This window comes from Zootermopsis nevadensis, unplaced genomic scaffold (assembly GCF_977971745.1).
Source record: "Zootermopsis nevadensis isolate Lab colony 2312 unplaced genomic scaffold, Znev_1.0 Znev_ptg000030l, whole genome shotgun sequence".
Classification (NCBI taxonomy): Eukaryota; Metazoa; Arthropoda; class Insecta; order Blattodea; family Termopsidae; genus Zootermopsis; species Zootermopsis nevadensis.
Window position 1 is genome coordinate 9443745 of NW_028259162.1, and position 27715 is coordinate 9471459.

At 39.2% G+C, this 27715-nt stretch overlaps 2 protein-coding genes across 4 annotated transcripts in view; one reads left to right on the plus strand and one right to left on the minus strand.

The window, feature by feature from the left end:
• Positions 1–1912: 1912 nt before the first annotated feature.
• Positions 1913–26784, minus strand: LOC110836649 (tyrosine kinase receptor Cad96Ca-like). 2 transcript variants are annotated; one of them, XM_022078072.2, is made up of 9 exons: positions 26509–26784; positions 10074–10324; positions 6312–6645; positions 6014–6237; positions 5685–5801; positions 4601–4733; positions 4154–4306; positions 3705–3886; positions 1913–2985 (listed from the first exon to the last, which is right to left on the minus strand). In XM_022078072.2, exons 1-9 carry the CDS (start codon positions 26564–26566, stop codon positions 2479–2481), a joined length of 1959 nt encoding a protein of 652 aa, XP_021933764.1. In that variant the 5' UTR covers positions 26567–26784; the 3' UTR covers positions 1913–2478. The 2 variants fall into 2 exon arrangements, with proteins under 2 accessions (XP_021933764.1, XP_021933765.1); XM_022078073.2 differs by having other exon boundaries at positions 6014–6234; positions 26509–26783.
• Sol1 (CUB domain-containing protein Sol1) overlaps positions 8488–27715 on the plus strand; it is a 659765-nt gene continuing 640537 nt past the window's right edge. For both annotated transcript variants that reach the window (XM_087358459.1, XM_087358461.1), the window contains exon 1: positions 8488–9714. The gene's annotated coding sequence lies outside the window, so the exon portion shown is untranslated. The remainder of the gene's footprint in view (positions 9715–27715) is intronic.

The following is a 27715-nucleotide window of genomic DNA, read 5'->3' on the forward strand; positions in this document are numbered from 1 at the left end:
AAATAATCTGATGTCACTGGTGCCATTCACAATGGTGAAGGGTCAAATGTGATGAATGTGCAAGAATTGGTATGCTTTGTTTATATATACTAACATGTTAATTTACTCATTATTTGTAGAAATTTATCAAAACATTTATATAAGTCTTCATACAAACTGAAACTGGTAATCTGTGATGTCCAATTTTGGCCAAATTCAATTCTACTGATAAACATAGTCACCTTTGTATCACTCTTTCATCTGTTCAGAGTAGAGTTATTACATGCAGACAGGTGAATGAGACAAGACCACTAGGTTCTTTGCTTCAGTGCACCACTTGAAGATAAGAATAATTGAATTGTATTCAGTACTTAAATTTCCATGTCATGGCATGGGTGCAAGAATATCATCCACAATATAAACCAAAGTATATTATTTTTAATTTAGTATCCTTTACGCTATGGCACACATTTATTCTACATAAAAAGGGAAATATCTGCAGATACAATTTTATTAAGTAAAATGGTAGAATAGAGTTGACATTTTCTCATACAGGAATAGGGGATTTAAATCCCTGCATTCTGGGGGCTGCCAGTCGTACTTCAACTCCGGTGTTAACAGTTTGGCTGTATGCTAGTGAGGCCACCTGAAGTTTAAAGCAATGACTGGGAAAACATCATTCTGAGTGTCAGAAGGATGTTTCAAATTTCCTAGATTTTAGTACCGAGTAGCAAAATGGTCTATTCAGCAGTAATTACTCCTTTCAAAATCATTCAGTAATACTTGTTCTATATCTGATGAAAGTAAATGTGCTGCATTTTTTACAGGTATCTTTTCTGTGAACTTTGCTTAATGATATGACAACATTTAAGGATTGTTTATGAGAAGCAAATATCATGAAACATTAACCTTTTTTGACCACATATCACAGCCTACATGCAGACTAGGTGTCAATGCATCAGAGTAGCATACTGTTAAACCATTATCCAAGAGCTAAGTCTGACTGTCAGCCACGTAGGACAAGGGTTTAAATCCCCTGTTTCACATATGATAGAGGTTAATAATTATTACTTCTGACTTATATAGGAACATTTCATTTCTGACAGTTCCTTATGTACTGAACTGATACAATTTTACTTCATGTTCAAGACAAGTGACTTACATTTCAAACTTTATTGCAAAGTGAACAAACTGTGTTGTGTGATATATGTGTGCATTTTTGCGTTTGATTACCACAGAACTGGATAAACTGATTTTTTAAGCAGAGTAATTTTGTGAGAAAAGAGTGATGTATAGTTGTGATGTGGGAGAAGGCTTTTTGGTTTTTAATGGCAGTGCGAGTTTACATTGTGCTCTTCCGGTTTTCTGCACCATGTAGTCTTTGGTTGTATTCCATTGTTTTGGGGGACATGCTGCCCGATATTCAACACTATAGACCACATGGTGCAACAGGTCAGAAGACCACAATTATTATCCTGTTTTCCATTTTTAATGCAGTCCTAAGAATGACATTTCTTGTTATGGGTGACTTGAACCAATTAAATTAACTGCAATTCAGTGACTGGATTTCAGCCACGTAGAGAATTATGAAATACATTGAAAATAATATATTGATTGGTCTATAGAAAGGGTATGACAGCAACTGCATAAATTAATGTATTTGATTATTTAGCTGCTTATCAGAACATCTTCACTGTTCAGGCAGATAATTGTCACTAAATTATTTGCTCATATAAAAGTCTGAAACATATTGTCAGTTAACCTTAAATGAACTTCACATGTTAACTTTTTCTTCCCAAAACTGTGAACACACCTGACATCTATATGTCAAGATAACAAATTTTTACTCTGCAATTTAAAAGCTTCTATTTATTAAGATAAGCAAAGGAAGTTAAAAGCTATTTGCTGTGTATAACTCAAAAACTTGGTAATATGAAGTATAACTGATGTGATGGATATAATTTCTGTTTATGGGCATCTTTGGATGAGAACCAAGGAAACATTTTACCTTCATGTCACCTGTGATAATTCATGATGTAACAGCCATGTAGTAACTATAGCAATTAATATGTCTTCTGCATTTCACTTTCAAACACAGCAGTATTATTTGTTGCAGGTACAGCAGAATGAACAAATTTCTTGTAATAATTAACAAGTGTGAAGTCACAACACTACTTTGGATAGCCCAAGTATGAAAACTCGTCACTACATCCACACGTTATATTGCACTCAGTCAGGAGGGTGAGGTAAGAACATTGACCACCCTGAGAGAGAATCAGACCCAGGCCTAGAGTAACCAACACTTGAAGTGACAACATGATTTCTGTTGATCATGTCCACCAAGTATGGTTGAGGTCATCTTGTGGCAAATTTCTCTTGGGCACAATGGCAGTATTCACCAGCATACTTGGAACTACCCTATTAGTATTACCAGGCACTGCATTACAGGATTGTCTCTGTAGAACATTTCTTACACCATCCAGTTCTCAGTATTGTCTGCTAGAGTTTCTCATCACTGAGGCTCACCATGTTGTAGTATGAGTGATCAGGAAATCTCTCCAGCTCAATGTACTCAGTCTCGGTAAGCAAGAGCTGCTCCAGTAACTTAATCAGTTCACTGAAACTGGGGCGCTCCTTAGGGTCTTTATCCCAACAATAATACATGATATTATACAGTTCTCTGCGACAGTGCTCTGGCTTGTCTAGCCTATACCCATCACGCACCCTTCTCATGACCTCAGCGGCTGCGAGACCAGGATATGGTGTGGAACCCAGAGTCACGATTTCCCAGATGAGTACCCCAAAACTCCAGACATCAGACTTTACTGAAAATATATTGTCATACAAGGACTCTGGTGCCATCCAACGAATGGGCAGTCGGCCTTCTGACTTGCGCTCGTACACGTGACTTGAGATAATATCTCGGGCAAAGCCAAAGTCTGCTACTTTGCAAATGTGATTTTCTCCCACCAGGATGTTTCTTGCTGCAAGGTCACGATGGATTATCTGTGGAAAGTAAATTTGTTATTATTATATGTTTTAGAAGTGTTGTTATATTGTACTGTGTTGGGCTTATTAAATATTTTCAGCTGTTATTCAAATGTATAAAAGTATTAGATATACTATTGAAAATATGTTATTTAATATAAGATTTAGACATTTCCACTGATGTGAAGTAGGGCATAGTGCAGTTCTATTCAACATTTATGTGAAACTTTTCCTTATGAAATATTCTTTTTTGTCTCTTAGTTTTATTTGCATGTGATTTATATCCTAACACAATGTCCAAATGTCACACATTTTTAAATACTCTGTCAGTTTTTCAAAATAACATGATCAATGAATCTTATGATTAATATTTATTAATTTTCAAAATTATAATACTCTGATCTGTTTTCTAAAACACCATATTAACATCTGCTAATTGTACAGAGTATCTTGAAACTTCATGCATCATTCTCAAGGGATGACAAATTAAAACTGTAAGGAAGGAATCATATGAAATGGAGAGAATTACACATTAATGAGTTTATGTTCAGGGGTTAAGCTGATGATATTGATATGTAATAGTTATGGAGTTGAGTAATTAAGTACCTGTAAGGAGAAATCTGGTAGTAAGAGACCAAATAAACAACAAGTCTGATTAGTATAATGGATATTCTGGAAAAAAGACTTGTGCTGAACTGGATTAAGGTAGCTTAAGTGATGATGTTATGGCAACATACCCCCTTCGAAGAGAGAAAATCCATGCCACGAGCGACCTGGTACACAAAGGAAGTGAGGTCCCGTGATGTCAGAGTATTGCTGGCTCCATGCAGGTTACCATAGTAACGCTCAGCACGTGAGTTACGCAGAAAACTCTGTAGCTTGCCATGTGGTACATATTCCATGATAACAAAGAGTGGCTCTGCAACAGATACAACTGATAGTGAAAAATGTTCATTTTTTTAAGAGTGTTTTCAAAGCGAACAACAGATATATAGGTCTGCTCATACTGTTTGTGTGTGATTATCTCTTCAGCAACATTTAAAGGATCGAAACTGTGTGGAAGGCTCTTTATAGGATACTGACTTAGCAACAAAACTTCTACTAGTAAACGCAAAATTATGACAGTAGAACTCTCTCTTCATTGGCAGTGTAAATTAGCTAGAAGCAATACACACTTTTCTCTTACCTTTCTCAGTGCAGCAACCCAGCAGCCGGACAACATTGGGATGTGGCTCCAGCATTTTCATGACTTGCAGCTCCTGCACCAGATCTGAGCGCTCCTTATCTGATGCATTCTCTTTCAGCGTCTTCACAGCCACCACCGTAGTGCCTTCCCGCCCTTCATTCATAAATGTCAGTAGATGATTTATTTCTTTGTTATTTGTTTCTAACTAATCTAATACAATATTATGTTCACAGAGATTTTTGTGGCATGTACGAAAATTTAGCCCAGACTAACACCTCTTTTCATGGATTTTATAGATACTCGATGCATTAAAATTCTGGTATTTTAAGATTTGAATTAAAACTGAATTGCATTACTACAGTAATATCTCATTTTTATCTGGAGGGACAAAAGAATCCTAGAACATGAAAAAAAATTACTTCTTTATGAGCTAGTTCCTGTATTTACCATTGAGGTCAAGGGCCTCACAGCGCCACACCTGCCCAAAGCAACCTTCTCCCAGGATGTTGAATACCTTGAGATGATGCCGAGGGAACTCCCACCTGTCTTCAGACTTGGTGTTTCCAGGTCCGGGTGTTTGCTGCCGAAAAATGTCATTAATGCACTTCAGAATTGAAAACATAAGGTCACAAATTTGTCTGTCCTTTTCATGTGGCGTGAAGCAAGACTTTTCATGTTGGTGAAACTGATCAGATCCATTTACTTTTTAGTAGTGTTGGTCAATATCTATTAGGAGCGAACAACACGTTACACAGAGCGATTCTTTCATTTACTGTATGTAATTATTACTTGCACTAAATGTAAGTGAAAAGTTCCTATAAACAAATGGTTGCAATTGCTTTGTGACGAAGTTAAGGCAACATTGCACAGAGACAAGGCATCGGGTCACAGTCATTGTTTTGGTAAAAATAACTGGTGTTCTCCTCATATGACCGTACGAGTTACCACCTTGACTCTCATAGGCCTTGATTTACATTTGTTAATGGAAGAATTACCTGATTACTGAAAGATGTACCATTGTCAATACAACATACAGGCATCCCTGCTTATTTAACCCATGATACAAAGAAATTTTTGGATTCTCAGTATCCAGATAGATGGATAGGACAAAGTAGGTCAGATCTGTGACCTCCACAATCCCTTGATCTCACATCTGCCAACTTTTACCTATGGCGCCATCCGAAGGACAGAACATGCTTTGGCATTTGATTCAAGCGGTTGTGACAAAAATACAAAATACCATACCAAGATTTCTTTGTGTCATAGGGATCATACATCCAAACTAAAAGACAGCATTTTCAGAAATTTCTGTAAATATTTTACAGACGTTAAAATGTTTTTACACGTTGAAATCAAATAAATAAACGTGCTCTTCGAATACACCTTTACTTTTCTCATTTAATTTCTTAACGCCACCTACTTTCACACACAAAGCAGTTGTGAGTAGAAAAAGTTACATTAATGTCAGCAATAAAGTAGATATGCGAAGTACATGCAGGAGGAACAATAATTTGCATTTGATTGTGCTGACCTGCAGGTTTGAGTCCCGGTCCCAGCCCTCGTAGCGATTGCTGTGGGCACGGGGACCCTGCCACTGCTGCAGCACCATAGGCTCCTCCAACCCGATGCCACCGGATGACTCCTTGTGCTACAACAACCAAAGACTATCAGATTTACTGCAGACTCGTTCCTTCATTTAGCTTCATATTAACAAGATAAATATTTAAAGACTTTTTTAAACAATTTTGGTTGTTCTATATTTATGTATGGAGGATATGTTTGATAATAATACTTAATGTAACAGGGATCTGTAGAAAGATCTATATGGTGTCAATGGTTATAAAAAGTGTGTGTACTTGCCATGTCATCCTTGTTGCCCTTATTTCGGTAACGACAAAACTTGCGGCGGAACAGCCAGGCAGCTGCCCCTCCCGTAATGAAGAGCCCACATACAACGGAAATAGGTATCAACGTTGCCGTGAGGTCGGGAACCGAGGTCACTGTGCCCTCCGCGTTGGTCGTGTTGTGATGTGGGCTTCCACCTCCTGGAAGTGGTGTCAGCGCTGTCTCTGTAGTCTGTACTGCTGAAAAATTGCACCAAGTTCCTTATACCAGTGCTCTACAACGGATGTACTTATTAGTGGCAACTGACACGCACCTCTTGCATGTTCCTGCACCGTAGCAGCTCTTTGGGTCGTCTGCGGGGGCGGCGGTGGGGGCGGTGGCGGTCTGGGCTTTCGATTTATTTCTGGTCTTGGCGGGGGTGGCTGAATAAAACCGGGTGGAATATTGCTGCCTCCAGAACTACCTCCTCCTGGAAACTGGAAGTGGGAGTTCGGCAAGTAGGCTGTCGCCCCCGGCGGAGGCCTCTCGTTGTTGATCTCAGTGGAATCGGGGGTGGCTGAAGAACTGCGAATTCGCGCCCACACTTCGGTTTTGCTTGTGACTTGGCCGTCGAAGACAGTGACGTACAGGAATAGCTGTTCGCCACCCTGAAACAATATCGTACATTTGTGAGAGCACAAACATTGAAATTGAGTACGTGGCAAAAAAACTAATTGTCCACGTTTAAAATATGTTGTGAAGAAAATTATAGCAAGGAACATGTTTACTGCATACAAATGATGAATCTTTGGAAGTAGTAACACATTTGGTTCAACGATTAATTATTTTCTTAGCCGTTTGATCACAGGAAACTTGAAAATAGTATCTGTCTGTCCGTCCATCCTTGGCTCTGCCCATAAATCGATTCTAATAAATAAATACCGACAAAACGCTGGGCTTCGCTCAAATTAATTTTAAAACACCATCATTTCAACTGCTGCTTTAACTCAGTTTGATTTGTCTTCTTTGTTCGGTCTCATGATTGAACTTTTCATCATTATAGTTGGCTTACTCAGCATATCTGTATCATTTTATGATTGTTTATGAACAAATAAAGACATTCATATTATTGGCATTGCGCATAGTCGGTGGCCACGTAACCAAATCAACTCGGCAGTATAAAAATCTGTTGTAACAATAAATTTCAACAAAAATTAAGCTCAAATTAGATGTTCTTGAGACTTCACATTGAAAGAAACCCATCACTAGAATAGTTTCCAATGTCTATTAAAGGCTTTGAAAACTGTTTTAGGGGAAAACAAATTCTGCCCCACAAACAAATTGTAAAGACAAACGCGTAATATGAAGGTGAAACTGAAACATATAACGGAGTTTGTTATCGTACAATCCTCGCGTATTTGTAGTTTTATCTTTAATCAAAGTTAATAATTCTTGTTCTTGTTCTTGGCGGCCGGAGTTCGATGTCTAACTCTGGCTTTGGGCGTGATCCGCAACAAATATTGAGTATTATCCAACGTTACAGCAAATATCTCAGTTACCATCTTCAGGGTAAATGTGTAGTGGGCAAATTTTTGAAGCCTTATATAGGGCAGGTAGTTGTAGCAAATTCGATTTGATAGCGGCCGCTCTTTCGCTCCACAAGTCAGCACCATAAAATGTAACTCCCAACATGGGAAATGTCTTTTTAATTACCACAAGCTGATTTTTTATGCATAACTTTAGTAATAAAATGTGCGTGGTATCGAGATAAGTTCAGCATCTTAGATACCAAAATAATGTCTAATATACTCATATAATTAGTCAACCACCGAGAGAAATCTTCAGAGAATCATAATCTGTTGCATATTCGTATTAGTAATGGCAGCTGTCATGGTAATACAGCATTGCTTTCTTGTCTTCGAAAATCACACCGATGATGACGGTGTGCCGAATGTCCAGAGGGTTACCAACCACCCCATCTCCAAACTAAATACCCGTCCACTTTTGTCCACCTCGGGAAACTCGGTCATTCCACTAAAGTTGTATGAAACAAGAAATCATAAATTGCCATTGCTAGCTACAGAGTATTTAGGACGGTGTTGTGCGTACCTAAGGCTAGTGACTTTTAAAAATACACGTGGCAGTGCTTTCGTTATTAATAATATGCAGGCAACTTCCGGTCTCCCTGCCTCACCCGTTTCTGACAAAACTTTGCTCTGAGACTGCTATGCGTAGTACGTTGGCAGCATTGTTATGCGTTGATGTGACTGTGGTGGTGGTTTAGTGGCGTGCCATCTCTTTTTGATTAACGAAATATAACATTTTTATTACGTGAATGCATTAGAATTCCTTAAATGTAAGTTTTAATTCCTTTCAACTGGTCCATTAGCCTGGCAGGGCACGTAATTTTATCATCTATATATGATTTGTAAACTGTCTGTCAAAAAGTTTACCCCTACCGCCTTCCGGAACGAATTCACCACTGGCTAGATGCACAGAGTTGAGCAGTCACCTTGTTTCACGAATAGTCATGGCGGAACTGAATGTGGTTTGGGTGTCGTGTATGTCGAGTTTACTCATGTAAAACGCAGTTTGCATTATTAATTGTGTGGTGATCTAAGTGTGTGTGTTCTGTGTTTTCATTCGTTGGTGTGATTTCAAGTGTCTTAATCTCGTGTCCATACTAGCAACATATTTCGTCGCGTTTAGCAATAAGTGAGTTGATAAACATCGCCAAGGTTAGGCTTATTACTGTGTCGGAATACGAGGTAGGATACTTCTTTACAATGCGGTAGCCAGATGTACGATGAAAGTTGTATACTTTAGTTTGAGATTTCCTGGACCGGGAAACCATGCAGTAAGTGGTTACCGGATTCGAAGGAACCTGCTGCTTCCATCTTAAGCGTAGGGCATGACAACACGGTGTCACAACTCATATAAAGAATCCCAACTTTCACCATCGTCAGTACATAATGCCTCGTATATAATACTTGAAATGTGTTACAGTTTATTGACAGTTTAGGTACCTTATAAGAGCTTCTATTGATGCTGTCTGTGTTTCCGTGGTTTGTTATTAGACTTTTAACTTCACATTTATTTTCAACGCAAATTGTTTTCTTAAACGCGTGCGTTTCGGCATAAACATACCATTATCAGTGCTTGAGTACGCTAAGCACAACAGAACGAGGGCGCATAGCAGATAAACCAGACAAGCTACATTTGACTAGTGCATTACGGAAAGGGCGTCAAAATAAGTTCGTATATGCAATGAGTACCACCGTCATGATTTTTAAATACAAATAATTTTAAGTGAAATATATAATGTAGCTGATATTTTGTTATGAAAATGGTATAAATTTTAAATATGACATTTTAAATTTGTGCACATAGGCACTATACTCTGATGTTCTCTTGATGTTCATAATGGCTGTGATTGTATTACAAAAATGGAAAGTTTCCATTATATGAATGTACCATGTTCAAGCACTGATGGCGACGTGTTTGTTCCGTAACGCGACTGTTTATGAAGACAATTTGTGTTAAGTGTGTAAGGAAAATAGTTACAAAATTTAAAATTTCTGGGAGCTCTAGTAGTTCTAAATACGAACCTCAAGTTCAACAACAGGTTTTCGTTGCCACCGCATTGTAAAGAATTTCCCGTACACATAATGGACCTTCCTTCGCTACATTGGCGGCATTTTGAGGCAGCCTTGCATCGTTTGACATCGGAGGTTTCGGTGAGTACAGAAATATTTTAAACTTTTTCTGAAAGTTTTATTTTAGCCTGTACAAAGTGACATAAGCTATGAAACTACTGAATGATTTGTCTCACAAAGTCATATAATGTACAATTGAAGTGAATGCACCTAATTTGCCAGTCCCAAGTTAAATAAGTTAAGAAGAATTCGTATAATCGCCAATTTATATCTTACTAATTTTCACTGATTTATTTTTATTCCGGTGCCACAGACATACAATTAGACACAGTAAGGTCATCGTGGTTGTTTCTTGGCTCTACAACCCAGTTGTGGGATTTCGCCGCCTCCTTTTCGGAGGTTTCCTAGTCTTTGAAGTAGTGAGTGACCAGGTAACTGACCCTGTTGACGAGCGATTCGTTGATTTTGACCACTCCCGTGGTGCTGTTGATGGCGAAGGGAAGCGGTCTATCCGGTGAGCCCGCTCCGTTGTAGCCCTTCGCCTCTAGTCCGTATTCCAGACGGTCCTTCTCAGGGTCCTCGGCATTTACTCTGGCGATGACCTCTCCCACCGGGTCCGTATCGTGGACAACCCAGTTCCTGTCCAGGTATACAACTGGGGGCGTGTTGTTATCTGTTAGCTGACCCAGTGCTGCAAAAACACCAACACAAACCCTTTAAATGAGAATTTAGGACAATGTTCGACCACAAAGCGCATAAATGGAATCCTGCCTGGGAACGGTTTAGATCTTGTAATAATTTAATCGGCACAAATCTTGGTAATGAAACTAGGAATAAGCCTGGTAGCCAATAAAGTTGATGTCTCGAAGACAACGTATTGTGAATATTCGTGTGTCGACCGAGAAAGATACATAAGATTACACCGCTTGGGGCTTCAAAACCAAAACTTTTCGGCTAATATTGTGTGTTATGGAGTACAAATAAAGAAGGCAGGTTATGTAGGGTGGGTGCAAGGATTTCTGAAAAATTGCATTATTAGTACTTGTGGGTTATCGGGACACATCGCTTTAAAATACTTGTCATTTATTGAAATAAAATACAATAACTCTAAAGTATATGTCATTTATCCACACACACATTAACCTAAACTAACGTATTTTTAAAGCGATGTGTCCCGATAACCCACAAGTACCGCATTATTAATTAATTATTAAATATAATTGGGGGACTCGGGCATAGATGGAAGGATAATATTAAAAAATACGAAGTAGATAGAAATAGCGCAGGAAGGACATACGGCGCGCTTTTGTGATAACAGTTATGCATCTTACAGTTGCATAACAATAAAGGAATTTGTTGAGCAGATTAAGTAGTAAGTGTCAGAAGTTAAAAAAGGTCCTTTGCCGTGAAGTGCCATGCTATGGATTTCATAAATGAAGCCCAGAAGATTTTCAGGTTTAGTAAAGAACCATAACTGATGAAAGAATGGAGCTGAGGACAGAAGTAGTTTACTGCAAAGCGAATTGGAACCTGCATTTTGTGACCAGACTTAGGAGTGGGTGAAACATTTTTATAAACTGTAAAAACAGAACAGTGATGCGGCAGGATATATTTCTGTATGATGTTACCTGTCAGTCACTATTCTGATCGGGGACCTCTTACTGAAACACTACCAACGTTCAACCACCAATAAATACAACATGTGTTAAGATTGTATTTAAAAATTCAGTTTTTACCTAAAATAAATATTGCAGTTTATTCTCATAATCGTATATCACCCATACACACTTGGCGAAAAATGCAGATTTGTTGTTAAAGCTGTTGGTACATATACGTACCAATGTGCTTTGAAAGGTTAATAGAACTTCCTGCAAACTTAAGGCATTTAAAGTTGCTGAACTTGATCGAACGCTCTAAGATAATACCTACTTCCTGAAAAGTACTAAAATAAATGTATCTTTGAAAACTTTTGTCTTGTGTGTTCTCTGTTGATTAAATTTTATTCCGTTATATCATTAACACCATGTTAGTAATACTAATGCAGAAATTCGTTCGTCGAACTTGAAATTTAATTTTCTCTGTCTGCCGTGATCTTTTGGCAACGTACTTCACAGGTATGTTCGGCTGGTAGTCTAGACTTCGCCTTGCAATCTATGGCATGAACCGTTATTTTATTGAGTCAAGGTTTCTCGGAAACAACAGGGAGTTAAAGAATAAGTTTCTTGCGTCTTAAATCTCTTTTGGAGTTTAAATTACAAATATAACAGATATTAGTTGGTTTTGAGTGCCCAAACTGGTTCTGAAAGTCAGCTTGTCTCCCTGACTACCACTGTTTTCTTGCGCAAAGCGGAAAATTGTAGCGGGTTGTAAGCGGAACAAGTCTTGTCATCACGTCAGCAGATTGTATTTACACCTCGTGGGCAGCAGGAAGTGTTCTGGTACCACCACCCCCCCTCCGCGGCCCCCCAGTCCATGAGTCCTGAAGCAGGGCGCTACTCACAGCTTTAACTCTTTCGTAGGAAGGTACAAAGGCAGAAATCTCACTCATCCCTGACTGTTACAGTCCACTGTTTGCGTAAAACCAGTTGCAGTGTGAATACTCTGATCGTACGAATGCTTACCAGCAAATCCTGTACGAAATCGTGCGACCAATAGTCGCATATTCCGGCCCGTACTAAGGACAGATCAGGTGAATAGAAACTGGAGTTTAAGTGATTCCTTCCGAATGCAGGACACACAAACAGTCCACTCCTTTGTTCCTCGGAGGGAGTGAGCGATGTTCAGGTATTCGCGTCACTACTTCTTCTGATTGTAAATGTGGGACACGACACGCGCGCCCTCCATACTGTAATAATTGCTGTAGTAATTGCTGTGTAAGATTCTATCTTTCCTGCCTGAGAGTGAACGATGTAAATTTTAGGCTGCAAATGGTGAGTCTAAGTTTAAGTGTGAGACTTGTAAGAAGAAGTTACGGAGAGTGAGGTCTGAAAGCATTCCTGTTCGTTCTCTGAAATCTGCCACGGCGGGACGTGACGCCATCGGCAGCTCTCAAGGACAACGTAACGAAAACAGACAAGAATCCGCTGTCATCTGTCTGGTCGTGTTCAGGGGCCCACGGCCGTGCCCGTTGTTTCTGCTGCCATTTTGCAGCCGAAGACCGCCATAAATGGAATGCATTGAGCCGACCGTGGGACCTGGACATTCCGTTACTTCTACTCTGCTGCGTAGTCTGCTGATGACGGCTTTGTCAGTCGCTAGGAAGTGGAGGGTTAACTACTTGACTCGTCTGATAACTCTTCTAAGGAACTTCGACCCGCAATGATGGGGTGAGAAGCTCTTCTCTCTCTCTCTCTCTCTCTGTTACAGCGAAAAGAGTGTTTTTCTCTCCTGACATCGACTTCTGCAGACATTGAAAAACCCTTAAAAGAGCAACTAAAGCTTACATCATCTGCCTCCACCACCGTAAGAACATAATTTAATTCCTATGCTTCAATTCATATTTCAGTTGTAGAGGAAGACATTCATCTTATCAATTATACCAATGTTTGGCCTAGTGGCTGTTTAATCGTCTCATGGACGACTTAATCCGAAAAAAATCATTATTCTACATCTGTTTCATCTCGTACTTCTTTCTCTGGTGCAGGAGTCTCGTCATTCGGCCCAGTAGGTTAATCTGCAAATTCTGATGGACCGCAGTAGGATGGGGCTTCTGCAAATAATTAACCGCTTATATCTACGATGTAAATACGTGTGGTTTTTCCATGTCTAACACTTAGCCAGTAAATTCTTTAGACTTTTATTATCTAAACATCAGAGATCTCTGGACTAAACAGCTTGAACTGTGATAACATCTGGTCCTCGGACTACAATATAATATGTTTAACTGGGACATGGCTTAACGACGTGATACGACCACTATTTATTTGCTGACGGTCACCGTTCTGACAGAGCTCGTACTAATAGGACGCGCGGAGGTGGAGAGATAATAGTTTTATACCCCAGAGTTCGTTCCTGTGAACGTAGGCATGATTCAGGTGCTTTCGGCGAATGTGTTGAAATCCCCATTTATGACGGTCTAACTTTACTTATTGGCAACCATAACTTACCCCCTGACACAATACCAGAAGTTAGTACTGATTACTTTCGCTTTTTAGAAAATAATTTGGACACCAAAAATTTTCGAGTTATTCTCATGGGTGATTTCAACACTCCTCGTTTTGACTGGAATCGCGGTCTCTCTCAGCCTAATTGTCATTATTATTCCAAAGTCAGGAAGATGCCATTGACACTTCCACGTGTCTTTTAGACCTCAGTCAACAAATAGATACTGTTCATTGCAGTAGTCTCCTAGCCTTGGTATTTACAAACTTCAGTAAGTTACGTATTAATTATGTTGGCTCTGGTGTAAATCCTGATGTCTTCTTCCCCTTTGAATCGTGACCTAGTTCAAGCATTTGCCTGGAGGTCCTAAGGAAAACCACGAACACTTGCCAACATAGCGTGTTTCCGTGACTGTTTTTGAACATGGTACTTCCTTAATATGAAACAGGAGTGCTAACCATTGGAACGTGACCTTCGGTTTCTTCGTGTGTTCGTTTGATATATTTTCCTTAATTGAGTCGCTTTTATTTCTTTCCTGTGCTGATTCTGCAACTGGCCTCATGGCTATTGAGTCAACGTATAACTAACGTTGTTTTTTATTTTATTATCGGTTAATATTGGGTTAGTGGCTTTCCCCAAACTAATTTGCATTACTACACCAAAATTAGAGGTAATATTGTTAAGAACGCTACATGTTATCATGGACTTCAGCAGTGTAACTTCACTATTTTTATGACATTGCTAATTTAGATTTTTTTCTGGTTGTCCCTAATTCTCAACATCCTCCCTTGTGTTCATGTCAGGGTACTTACATCCGCTAGGATAATTAGATACTACTTTACATTTATGATAATTTTATACTTTCAAGATCAGTCACTCAGCTAGACGTGTTTTGCTGCCAATGCTATTTACAAGGTCACTGGCATGTTAAACGAATATTTATATTTCGCTTACGGACATTTTACGACGTTACTTCTAGTTACATTTTGTTTAAACTTTCCTTTGTCCGTATCGTGCAGGTTTTGTATTGCACGTTTGGACTGTGTTTCATTTGTTTTTTAATCTCTTACGTCATTTGTTGATTTTATTGTATTATATTATCCTGCACTGTTGTTTTAGTCCTTGGCTGTAATCGACCTTGTCTGACTATTGTCACGCACATAAATATTTATTGAATTGTTATCACGATTAATAAGTCAACTAATTTGTCGTACGGTAAATTGTATAATGCGATCAAACAAAATGTAAATAGTAACAAGACGTAAGCCACAAGAAATGCTGATATCCCACAACGAAGTGGACTCCGCCTTATTCTACTTTCGGACAGCCAAACTAAATTAAATGGAATCAGCAGCCCGACACTTTTTCCGTCCCTAATTGCGTAAGATTCCTCGCCTCTCTGTGGAAATCCCCGCAGAAGAATGAACGAATCCTTGAAGCTGCAAATCAGTTCCTGGAAAGATCTGGCGTGTTTTGGAGGACTACGTACAGGTCCGGCGAGATGCAATCTGTTTTATCTTCTCCATCCTATCCTTTACGCTCCAGCTAACAACTACATGCACTTGCGTTATTGTAAAATCAGACTTAAAATTTAATTTAGATATAATTTTGGGAATACCTTAGTTTGTTAAAGAACCATCATTACATCATGAACTTAACCACTACTTGGGCAGTGGTGCTAAAACTTGACCCTTCGTTCCCTGTTGTAAATGTGTTTAACGCCAACAGCACATAACGAAACTCCCGATCACCATGCGATCTCGATATGTGAGGGATGTTATTTCACCTTACCTGATCTCATAGCTTGGGACTTGCGGAGATTAACAGAGTAAAATACTGTGATGCTTCCAGCAAGAAACGCGTTTCGGGGCTATTTATTTAATGACGTAAGGGTTGTGAAGGATTTCTATGAATGGTGACTCGCGGAAGGATAAGAAGGATGTGGTCGTGATTATTTTCAGTTAGAGCCCAGTAATTTCCCGAAGAGTTCAAATAAAATAAATCCATCAGGATCAGTAGACCCAAACTCGAGAATATACTGTATTTCCTCAATTCCGCAGTTTTATTTGCCAGTGCAGGAGTAGCGATCATATTTAAAACTGCGCATTTTATCATGAATTTGTTCAATAACAAATATAAATTTTCAGAAATACTAATGCTTTCCGATCCCGTCCTTCCAACTTGTAACTAAGGGCAACACTGACTTATTGGAAATTTGGAATTTTTTTAGGCATTTGACTCATGTTGGAAATTGTCGAGAAACACCTTTTGTAACGAGCGGAAATCAGTCTTCCCGCGCAATATGATAACAGTTATGACAAGCCCTTCAAATAAAGACAAGAACACTGCTTGAATCAAAGGATATTCATCTGCATGGCATTTGTGGTACACATTTCTTGAAGCATGGTTCTTAACCATGGGTTACTGTTGGCATATTTCGGAGGGTATTGAGGCAGTCAGCCACACATTTCTGCCAAGAACAGTAAAACCTTGCACTGGTTCTCAGCCTTTTTGGCTTACAACTATTGTTTAAAGAAGACGGAGGGGTTAGATTAGTTTATTGGTTAAGCTTAAGGAATAACAGTGCCTACGAAGTTGAAAGATAGATTTTCTACAAAATGTACTGAAATAATATATGTTGTAAAAATTTTATTTGCAGGCTGTGAAACGTAAAGCTACATATACACATGCATTTATGCCCCCGGTTCACATGAAGTCAAAAACCACTTTGTCGGGTGATATAATTAATAATTCAATTAAATCCATTTATTAAAGCGCGTGACAACAGCTGAAAAGCCAATTACAGGCAGGCACTAAAATGAAAACCACGATAAAGTACAATTAATAACTGAAAGGATAAACAAGACAAAAGAAAAAATATTTTGATTTAAAAAGCTGACTAATATCAGTTCACAAAATTACAGTCTTTGTTAACAGCTATTAATGCTCCTGCACACCGCATTGGCAGCAGAAACACATCTCGCTGTGGGACGATTCATAGTAAAAGTTAGTCTCTGACAGACCTAGTGGGAATGAGCAGAATAGCAGTATCCAAAACAAACGAGCAAGCTTCCTGTGTTCCGTAATATTGGTCCCGGTCTGTGTATTGTTATCTGATTGGGTACTCCCTGGTCAGGATACACTAAACATTTGGATGCGAAGTAATGTGCGTGAATGAACACATTTGTACCCGCACAGGTTTTTGCGTGACTGGCGTAAGCAGTGACCTGTCAACCAGGATGACCATGACTCCAGTGTCGCGGGGGAGGTTGGGCAATTCTGCTACACGGGGCTGGACCTGATTTAATTTTTGCACCGTAGCGCGTGAGTGCTGCTGGATTACGTTTTAAATGGTGCGCCTTCCAGTAGGTCTACTACGCGTTTGTGCTTTCTAGGCTGGTGAAAGTGTTGTGACCTCAATCTTTTCTGAAGATCCCGGAACTTGCGTTTGGACGGTGACGTCAAAACTGCGTGACCTTTACTTGGTCACACTAGAGTTTCAGATGCCACAAAAAATGCGTATCCGTGAAAGACCTGATCAGTTTTGTAACATCCTTTTACTTCTCGCTGCAGAACTCCAGTTGGGTTCTAGGGAAATCCATGTAATGGATAAGGAGGCAGTGGGGTGGTTTTCCCGAGGTCTTACTTTCGCTTTCGCCTGTCAGTCGAAGTTCTATTCTTCTATTGAGACTTCATTTGTGGCCCGGAACTTGGCCGGCTACGAAACAAAGACGTTTATAAACTTCCTTATATAAACTGTGGATCTTTAGCGAACGTATAGGCAAACCTCGATACTTTCCAGGTCTCGGTTCTGAATGGACGTGAGTGATCGGATTCACACTCACCTGAACATTTTAATAGGCGACTAAGTCGGCCACAACTGCTGTCCAGATTTGTCGGCTGAGGAACAGAATACAAGCAACAATTTTGAAAACTAAATGCGTCGAGATATAGTTTGTTCCTCGTGGCTTAGTGAACTACACCTTGCATGTCAAAATACTGAATGTCCCCAAAAGATGTGTAGTATAGTACGGAATATTAATCTTGTTATGAATCTCCGTGCGTTGTGATTACTGGAGAAAACTGGTGTGGTCTACATTTAACACCCACACTAGATTCGTTAATTCTCTAAGTGCCAATCCTGACGTAATGACTTAGTTTATTAAAATGCATTTATTTCAGCCATTAAACGTGTGCATGCATGTTTTTGGGACACACTGCATAATGCTAATTGTACTCGAAAGGTTGCTGTTACGTTGCACTGCCACCTTTCCCATCGGGGTTTAAAATTAATTTTGTACGATTATTTCACAAGTCTAATCGTAAGAAATGCACGGCAGTAAAGCTTGTTAAAACTTGTAAGAAACGTTTGTTTCTTTTGTTTTCTAGTATGCTGATAGAAATGAAAACTGTGTTATGTAAAGTGGAGGTTCCAGTTACTCAGCCTGAATTAAACTGAAATCAGTTTGAGATTTTAAGCTTAGACCAGCGTTTCTGAAACGTTTTCAGTCATCGTACGCGTTGGTCTCTGTGGGAGACTTGGCGCATCTTTCTCCAATCGGAGACTAATTTTATCTCATGGCTACGTGTAATTTGTGTTGTAAATCTATGAGACGATCATACATAGACTATTTTATTGCAGACAGTCTTTATAAAAATTAATAATTAATATTATTAAGTTTTTTAGACCTTTCCGACCTGTGTTTGAAAAGGTGTCCTTGATGAGGATGCTCCTTGTTACCCCAGGCGGTAATGTAAGTGAGGTTTAGAAGCGCTGTCGTACGCCTTTCATATACGACTGATCAGAGAGTAGAAGCATCCGGAAAACATACGGACAGACTGACGAACTCTTCGCAAGACGATCTTGCCTAATGCATCCATTCTCCTTGTCTTCCTCGCAAGAGGTTATGAGCTACTACACCAGGATGGCCGTACATTCCGTTTGTGGAACAATGAAATTCCGATAGCATTGCACGACTCTGCTGACATGAAGTAATTTTGAGCACTACAAAAATACACTATCAACTCTGTAAACCGTGAAAACAAAGCATTTCTGTTGTCCCTGATAATTCAGATCAGTAGGGTGAAAGTTTCGTGAAAACATGACTTTTATTTTGGTTCTATCTCTCTCCGTTAGAAATCGCAAGCCACAGGCAGAGGGACATATGACTCAGGTTTAACGGTAGGCAGCTAATGATCTCATCATAACGACACATGGCGAATGCTGAGGCTACAACCGGCAAGTTAGTGCCAAATCCAATATAATACAGGACAATGTAAAACTACCATGAAACAAAAAGTAGAATAAATAAAAGATAAATAAAAGAATCGAAGAAAAAGGCCCTTATCCATTTTCACAGATTCGGAAGGACAGAAAGGCTTCAGCAAGGCGCAGTACAGTCAGAAATTGAGGGGCTCGTAATAATCGTTCAGGACTAAATTATTATAAGCTCTAGAAACTACCTTAAATATGCAGTTGAGGACAATCAGCAAGAGAGAATAGAACATATTGCACGTGAGTGCAGTGGTCTAGCACGATAATTCACCCAAACGATCTATCAACATTTACTTGGTAGTGAGGAAATAATCTTACAGAATCAGTTATGTTGTGGTACCAACATGTCCCTGAAACAGTATTAGATAGCAAAGACGTCAGAACGTACTGGGGAAGAGATTACAGCGCCGATAACACCATTATACACAACAATCCATACATCGTACTTGTGGGCAACAGAAATAAAACTACTTACTTAGCTGATATGACAATGCAAAATGCAAATACAATAATATACAAAATGGTGCACTGTAAAAATAAAGAATTATCAGTCTTTAACAGCAGAAATTCACAACTTGCTACAAACACATAAGTAACTGTGGTACCACTCATCATTTATTCAGCTAGTTTTCCAAAAGAACATTAATAAAAGCACAGAATATGTTCCATTAAATAGAAATATACATTTAGTTACAAAAGTAATTTGTAACAGTTGCAGCTGCAATAGTCCGTAGATTTTTAAAATAATTTATAAGTGTAATATATGATATAAAACAACATGACCCAGGTCCGTCAGTTATACGTAACTGTGCGTGTATGAAAAATTAACGATAATAAAAGCCGTAGAAGAACACAAGCTATGCGCATTGTGCTTAAAAATCAGTGTCAGCATTCTTTTGAACTTCCATCCCCGTTATATCAATGTAGGCGTCCTAGCATTTGACGTACGAGTAGAACCAGTTCTGTGTATGACACAATTATTACACATGTAAATTGTAAACTGTGAGGCACTTGGTATATCTTGCACTTGTAAGTCAAATTAATTTGTGATAGAGAATGATAAATAGTAATAAATCGAATATGACTGATAGTAATAACAAAAACAATAACAATATAAACAATAACCACAATCAACGATCCTCATCCATACAGAGAGGTAAATGAAAGAATGTCAGCTGACTGTGCAATAATTGTAATTTACAAAAAATGTAGAGCAGTTAGTGTTGCAATGGCAGCAAATAGAAATAACACCAAAGGAATTAGATGCCTTTGACAGGCACGTGTGTATAATTGCATTCCGATGCGTGATCAAGTTATTTGTACTTCCGACTGTTCACTTCTGTTTCAGTTGCGTATTTATAACAAACTCATAGTCGGAGAATTTAAAAATGAGAGACGTCGTGGGAGATCTGAGTTCTTTGTTAGCTTGTTAGCGGATACGAATGTCGTTCTGCTTACACATGAACTGTAGCCGATATTGACATGTGAGAGCTCTCTGAGGTCGCTGACCGCAACAACCATTCAAGCCAACAGAGGCTGCACAAAAAGAATTGCATTGCTGTTTGAGATTCCAGGTTCTCACGGCGGCCAGACTGGAAATGACATCCCGGGATATTGCAAAGATTGTTTTTCTTATCGGACGCTTTGAAAGTTGTGTAAGCTGTTTAACATAACACGAAAGGTTCATATATTTATGTGCTTGGTAAATCTGTTTACTAGTGTCAGTAGACGCTGTGTGATGACATTGTAGCTTGTAAATTCTTCGTTAACGAATAAGAAAATTTTGGACGACTCCTGTTTCTCTTTTGAGAGTCTTTTTTTAAACTTTTGTTTCAGTTGTGTCATTTAGTTCTCGTGTTTAGTGTGGATCTTATTTCAACACCCAGTGCTTCTAAAGAACCACATACGACAACATGAGAAAGTCGCAGGTGTGATTGGTAGTCAAGGGAATCTATTCAATAGAGCTCTTTCTCCGAAAGTGTCGCGTAGAGATCAGATTATACAAAAAAGTGACAAACTCTTCACTCTGAAGATTGAAATAAAGCTAAGAATTAGCAGCTCTATAAGGTCTTTGGAGAACGTGTGTCACTAGCCTGTACCTTCTTGTGCATGAGGATTCTGCGTATCATAGAATTTTGAATTTTGTTTGTTAAATTATTCATTTAGAGAATATTTGTACCTGAGTAGGATGAAGTGACGGGGGCCTGAAAAAAGTAGAAAAGGAAGTGCTTTAATAAAAATTGTTAGCGATTTTAGCTTCTCACTTTGTCTGGTTGAACAGCTGTAACTGCCTAGGAAATCCTTTGCCATGGATTCTTTTCAAACATTCTTATGCCATAATATGCATAAATGAAAACGCGATGCTTTTGTCTTTCTCTCTGACCACCTTCATTCCTCGAGGCTGGAAATGACGACTAAAATAACGAGTTTGGTGTCCCGGTTACAAATTTCATTTTCAAGCCGCTGAGGTCAAGGACACCGCTCCGAGTTCCACTTTGGGCTGCTTGCTCGTTCGCAGTGTGACCTCGGCAGTCACGCATTCACTCTTGACACATTAAACATGGAAAACGCTTGTTTCATTTTAGTTACTTTTTTATGAGATGAAATCAAGAACCGAAATTCCGAGAACTTAAGGTGACAACTTTCTTTTAAATTAAATGTTACAGAATAAATTATAGCGTTCGGCATGCAGTTTCTTTTGGTGTAGACTCAGGTACTTAACAGTGGCTGTTAGTTGTCAGAAATTTGCCCAGTCACCTATCTCCTATCAACCTTGGAAAGGAAGTAGGATTTCTGATAACTTCATCGGGTTATAGTTAATGGTAATAACCAGTGGAGCTCAAAACCGAGTATAAGTGAAAATTATTTCAGTTTGCGCATGGAAGGACAGTCACTGACTGACTGACTGATTAACTGACTGACTGACTGACTGATGACGTCACATGCTCCCGTAATTCGCTTCTTGTTTACTGGTGCAGATTGTCCTGACTGCTGCTATAGCTGGATCCATGAAGTAGAGTCCTTTAGGGGCTAAGTGTTCATGTTAACAGTGTTAGCGCGACTAACATTTCCAAAGACGAATATTAGAAAGTATTGTCTTTACTTAGCAGGTCGTTGTTAGCCATCTAGATCAGCGTTTATCAACTTATGGTACGCGTACCACTGGTGGTACGCATACTAAGTAAGAACATGAAAAGATAATATTAACATAAATAAGTTTTCCCTGAACGCATTTGGTTAGTGGTACATAAAATGTGTTAAATTAGAATCAGTGGTGAGAACCCCTGATGTAGATGAAGCTTTGGCTTGCTGTGAGCGCCTGGCTGACTATACGTTTTATCTGATCTATTCTGCTGTTCTCCGGTATATTAGTACCAGTGGACCACGAAAGTTCGACACAAGAAGTTTTCTCAAAGTGTTGGCCGGGCAACGAGCTCCACTGGTGGCTGGAAAACTAACATAGCTAGAAGATAGCTCTTAAATTCTGAAGAATAGTGTCTGTGAGACGATTTGTCAACGTGCAGTTTTAGCACAGAGAAAGAGAGCTTTGAAATTCTAGGTTCGATTTTATTGCATGGATAAGGAATAGCCAAAGTGCTACTTTAATTCGATTTACTATAAAAACAATTATCCACAAGATCTGCAGACGAAGAAGTTGAATGATTTGAGTCCACTGAGTCTCCTGTACAATGGATGTCGGAAGTGTCTGGATCATAAAACTGAGCACTGACCACCAGCGATGTTAATGGCGCGTTGAGCTTTACCTCCACTTGACAGCACATCTCCATTCCGTTAGGCTAAACATTCCTCTCTAAGTAGACAAAACAAGGCAGGAGTTGTAACTCCGCGCTGTCTACAAATTTAGGATGTCGTCCTTGGATGCAACAAGTACAAAAGAATTTTAGAAAGTGGCGTATTTCCACAAAACTTCCCTACAAAAATCTTGTTTTAAAATTGACAACAATTTCACCCCGAACTTCGCACTTAATTTTCCTACAGGCTTCATCAGACATTCTGATTCCTTTTCCTCTTGAGCTTTAATTTATCTCTCATCCCGTGGTAGAGATTACGTAACTGGTCAATATCTTGCCTTTCGTCTCGTCGTGAAAGGAACGGTATTGCGGGAAAAGTAACGAAACGCAGCAACTGATCGTCCTCTTGTTAAACTCTATTTCTGATTGCCATGGTGATAATGTTCAACCTTCAGATCTTGTTTCACAGAATGTTTCTGCGGTTTCGAAAGTTAATAGAGCATGACAGACAGCTATGCAAGTCCAGTTGAAAACTTTCTGTGTGACTAGCCATCCTGACAGATTCCATGAGCTTCTCTTGCCTCTCCACCATATCCTGACACAATTTTCTGCCGCGTCATTTCAGTCCACTGTTCACAGTATATATATATACACACACAACCTAAGACGTCGCAGCGTCATTAAATAAATCAAACGACTCTAAACGGGTTTGATTTCTCAAGCAGCCTACTGGACTCTGTAAAGTTTCGAAGAAATCAATCTACGGAAGAAGGAATCGATCCTTTCGAGACTTCGAGTTGCATAGATCACTGTGAGTCACGAAGTTGACCCACATTGGAGTCGCGCTGCCGCGATAATTCCAGGAGAGTAGAAGTCAGTTTTGCTTGCTTTTGTAATTGAGTTCTGGGAATAAGAGCCAGACGGTAACGGGATTTGTCGCAATTCAGGAAGATATTCTGTGTGTAAACGCCATTTTATTTTTAAATACTGAGCACGATATAAGTTAATGTAAAATTATAATTGTATCTTTTCGTTTTAAAATGATAAAGAAAGATTTGTATGTATGTGATCTTTATTCCTGGGTAAAATATATATTTCGAGTGTTTGAAAACAAAATGCCCAGGAAAATATTTACACGTGTGAGAGGAAGGAGTAAACAGGCAGTTTGAAATAATATAAAAGTATCGATTAAATTCTTGATTTATACAAGTAATTTAGTGTTAGGATAGTGAAATGTAAGAGGTTGGTATGAGTTGAACATATAACTCCGGTGGAGAAGGCATGACATTATTATATAAATTTGATGCAGGAACCTCTTTGAAAGTTGAGGATGAATCTGAGTAGCAAGCGCTTGTGAACATAGTAATAGCCTTTCGGGTTGCGAAAAGGGGCAGGGAATATTCAGCCGGCTGAGCAACTGTCAAATTCTCAAGAAGTATTCTGCCCCATGGAGTTAGTTTTAACTTCTTGGGGGAAAAAACTTTTGAGATCACGATGGTAAAAATTATTGGACGGCAAGGAAGCAGTAATTGTTAAGGATGTGTGTTATGAGGATGGGAGGTGAATGGAATTAGCTGCTCGGGACAGAGGCCAATGGCGGACTTGAAATTGCGGTGTTGAATCTCCGGATTGATTGGAGGTTCTTTTGGGGGTAACTCTTCTGTGTGTTTTCTCAGTTTGAAGGCTGGTTTCTTGAACAAAATTAGAGACTCGTGTTTAACCTTGCAAGTACAGGAAGGCTTCAATTTTGCAACGGCTCGTGTAATCTGACTGGAACTGCCAGATTGCAACAGATTGTCCAGTGTTTTAGCCGTGTGACCATTCCCTCAAACCTTAGAATTTCGACATGTCTATTTCACACCATGTAACAAATTCTACTTACAGTTTCCCTTCCTAGTTCGTCATTTAAGAGGTGGGAGAAAAGTGAATACTCTAATGGAGAATGGAGGAAGTCAACGAACCTATTCGTCTATACTCCGTACGTAATTAAGACAGTTAAATCAACAATGTTCAGATTTCACAGTAGCAAAAAGAAAGCAATTTGAGAGACCAATATGTACACACGCGGACCAACACTAAGTGAGTTTTAGAAACATTGGGAGGCGGTAAGACCAAAAGACGACTCTGTGAAATGACTGTATTGGCTCCAGTGAGGAATTCTGTGACCTTGGAAATCTACTCTTTACGCTTCAAAACTAAATTATTACAATTTATTCTCTGCCCTCTTAAAGCACTGTTACATAAAATTGTTCTCATATTTTAATTTGAAATGCCTTTTCAACAACTTTAGCTGAAATGTGATCATGAGGTTGCTCTGAAAACTTTTATAAGCAGAACAACTTGTATGTTCCAAAAGCACAGTATATAACCAAAATTGTTTGTATTTCATTAGAGAATTCGCGTTTCGAACGTGTAAATTCCTTAGTCTCTAGTTGAAACATTATATGCTTATTGACTAACGGATGGTCACGTCGAATATTAGGTGAGCCGACAGATAGTTGCGAAATCACCAAGTCTTAAGTTTTGTCAGTCCACATTTTACATCAACTCCGAAACAAGTCCAATCTTCATGTTGATTCTTCCATAACGCTCAACCCTCATGTGCCAGTTCAGTCTTGTCCACATCTTCACAGATCAATTTCAAAAGATCTGTATTAATATTATCCTCCTGCCAACTCTTAGGTCTACCAAGTGACCTCTTCCGACAAGGTTTTCCTACGATAATTTCGTATGTATTTCTTATTTCTCACAAGCCTGCTGCATGCCTTACCCGCTTGATTCACATTTTTTAATTATCATGATAATGCAAGATGACAAGAATAAGTTAAGAATATCTTCATTACATACTTGTGTCCGTTTTGATGATAACTGAGTGTAAAGTGAAATCAGAATGTGAACTGAAAAAGTTGAGAAACTGTCCTGAATCCTGTTCAGATGGCCGCAATACAGATGCAAAAAAATTGCTATTTAACCATGCGTGACGGACGAGTGGTATTATTCGGGAGCACGACGAAAGCAGAGAATCAGTGAATCCAAGTAGCATCTTAGGAATAGTTGTCCCATGAACACTAAAATTGCCATTCCCTGAATCCTGATACATTGAAGTTGAGTTTCATAATTTGTACTTTTCGCCAGATATCGTTAGGATGATCCAGTCGAGATGGATGTGATGGGCGGTCTTGTAGCACGGATGGAGTTGAGAAATGCGTTCAAAACTTTTGTTGGGACGCTTGAAAGAAGAAGACCACTCGGAGGATCTATGTGTAGACGGCAGGATAATATTAAAATGAATCTCATGGAAAAAGAGTGGAAGGGTGTGAATTGTATTTTGTCTCAGGACAGGGAAATGTAGCGAGCTTTTGTAAACATTGTAATGGACCATAGGATCTTATGATAGGTTGGGAATTTATTGACCAGCTAAGAGACTATTAGTTTCTCACAAGGACTCTACAGTCAGATTTTTTAAGCTGAACACCTAATTAAACTATGTGCACACAATATTTCACATTCCACGCTACAGAGTTAACAAAAGTACATATCAAATACTGGACCGCCATGTTGACAGTTTATGTATTTCTTCGCGTTTAAGTCAGCCAGGTTGAGAATGCATCTATCTCTACGCCCCCACGCACCCTTTCATACTACAGTGCTTAATCAGAAGAAACCTTATAGTATGTGTGAATCAGTATTCGAATTTCTAAACAGAGTGTAATATTTGAGTATATGGCAGTGCTCTACTTTGCTTACCTACGCCACACAGCTGTAGAAGCGGTATAATCCACAGGAACTCGCAGTTTGGCCCCATTTTAACAGCGTCTTCACTCGATGTTCCGTTCTAATCCTGCGTTGAAGTCACCATCATACTACTACTCAACCCATGTCACTTGCCACAGTAATCACATTTCCTAATATCGATCGAACTTCACTTCACAGTATCTCAGTCTGCACAAGCCATATGTTCCTCCATAGAAAACCTTCTGGTGGCCTTCCTACCTCATTTCTGGTTTGTGAGTAAGGAGAAAGTCTTGATCCAACCAGCATTGGTTACACGGAAACGTCTTGTCCAATTACAGAAGAGTTCTTGTAATGCACAGCCAATAAAAAGGCGCGTCTTATCTTGCAGAACTTTGTTGTCGTCTCATTCTAACCTGCATTCCTCAAGTCATTCAGGTAACGTCAGAGATGTTGAAGAGGAAAATAGAAACTTCAGTTGTCTGGAGGAATGGACTCAGCCGGTAATACAACTTTCATATTTACAACTGCTCTCTGAGGGCTGGTGGTTGGAGGTTCGGAGTCGTAATCCTGCTCATAATGAAATGCTGGGATATGGAAATGTAATTTATGCTCCCAAAAACTTGCTTCTCACTCTGCAATAATTTGTGAAACCGCGTGTGGCATAATTTTTTAATCTTTTTCCGCCCTTCGTCATCCCTAGTTTTATAAAGCCACGCAGAATCAAACACACTTTTATTAACTTAACTGGATCAATATGGAATAATGTAGAAGCGTTAACTGGAAAGTGCTCATGGCTCTGGAATTATACTTCTGCAAATTAAAAGAAAATTAAATTGTTAAAGAAATTAATGTTTCAATACGATGATTGTGTGTTTCTCTTCAGTCGACACACAAATGGTCTCTCCGTTCACAGCCCTTTTCATTTAAACTTAAATGATGATTCTGTCATATTGCTCGAAGCAAAATATACGCTGTAAGTGATGCAAGGTTGCTAAATAATCCGTGAAACGAAAACTGTTAGACACCACCTCTTAAATACTAAATTCTTGGACCTTGTCGACCGTCTGGTATTCAAAATAACACATAGTTTCGGAAGCTGGAACTGTTCCCGTCCGCAGGGAAGAAGGAAGGGGCACGTACTCGGTTGGGTCCTTTACAAAGAGCTAACCTCAGTCACTGGACCAGGTCCAGGTCTCTAACTGAGTAGGTGCTCCTTCCC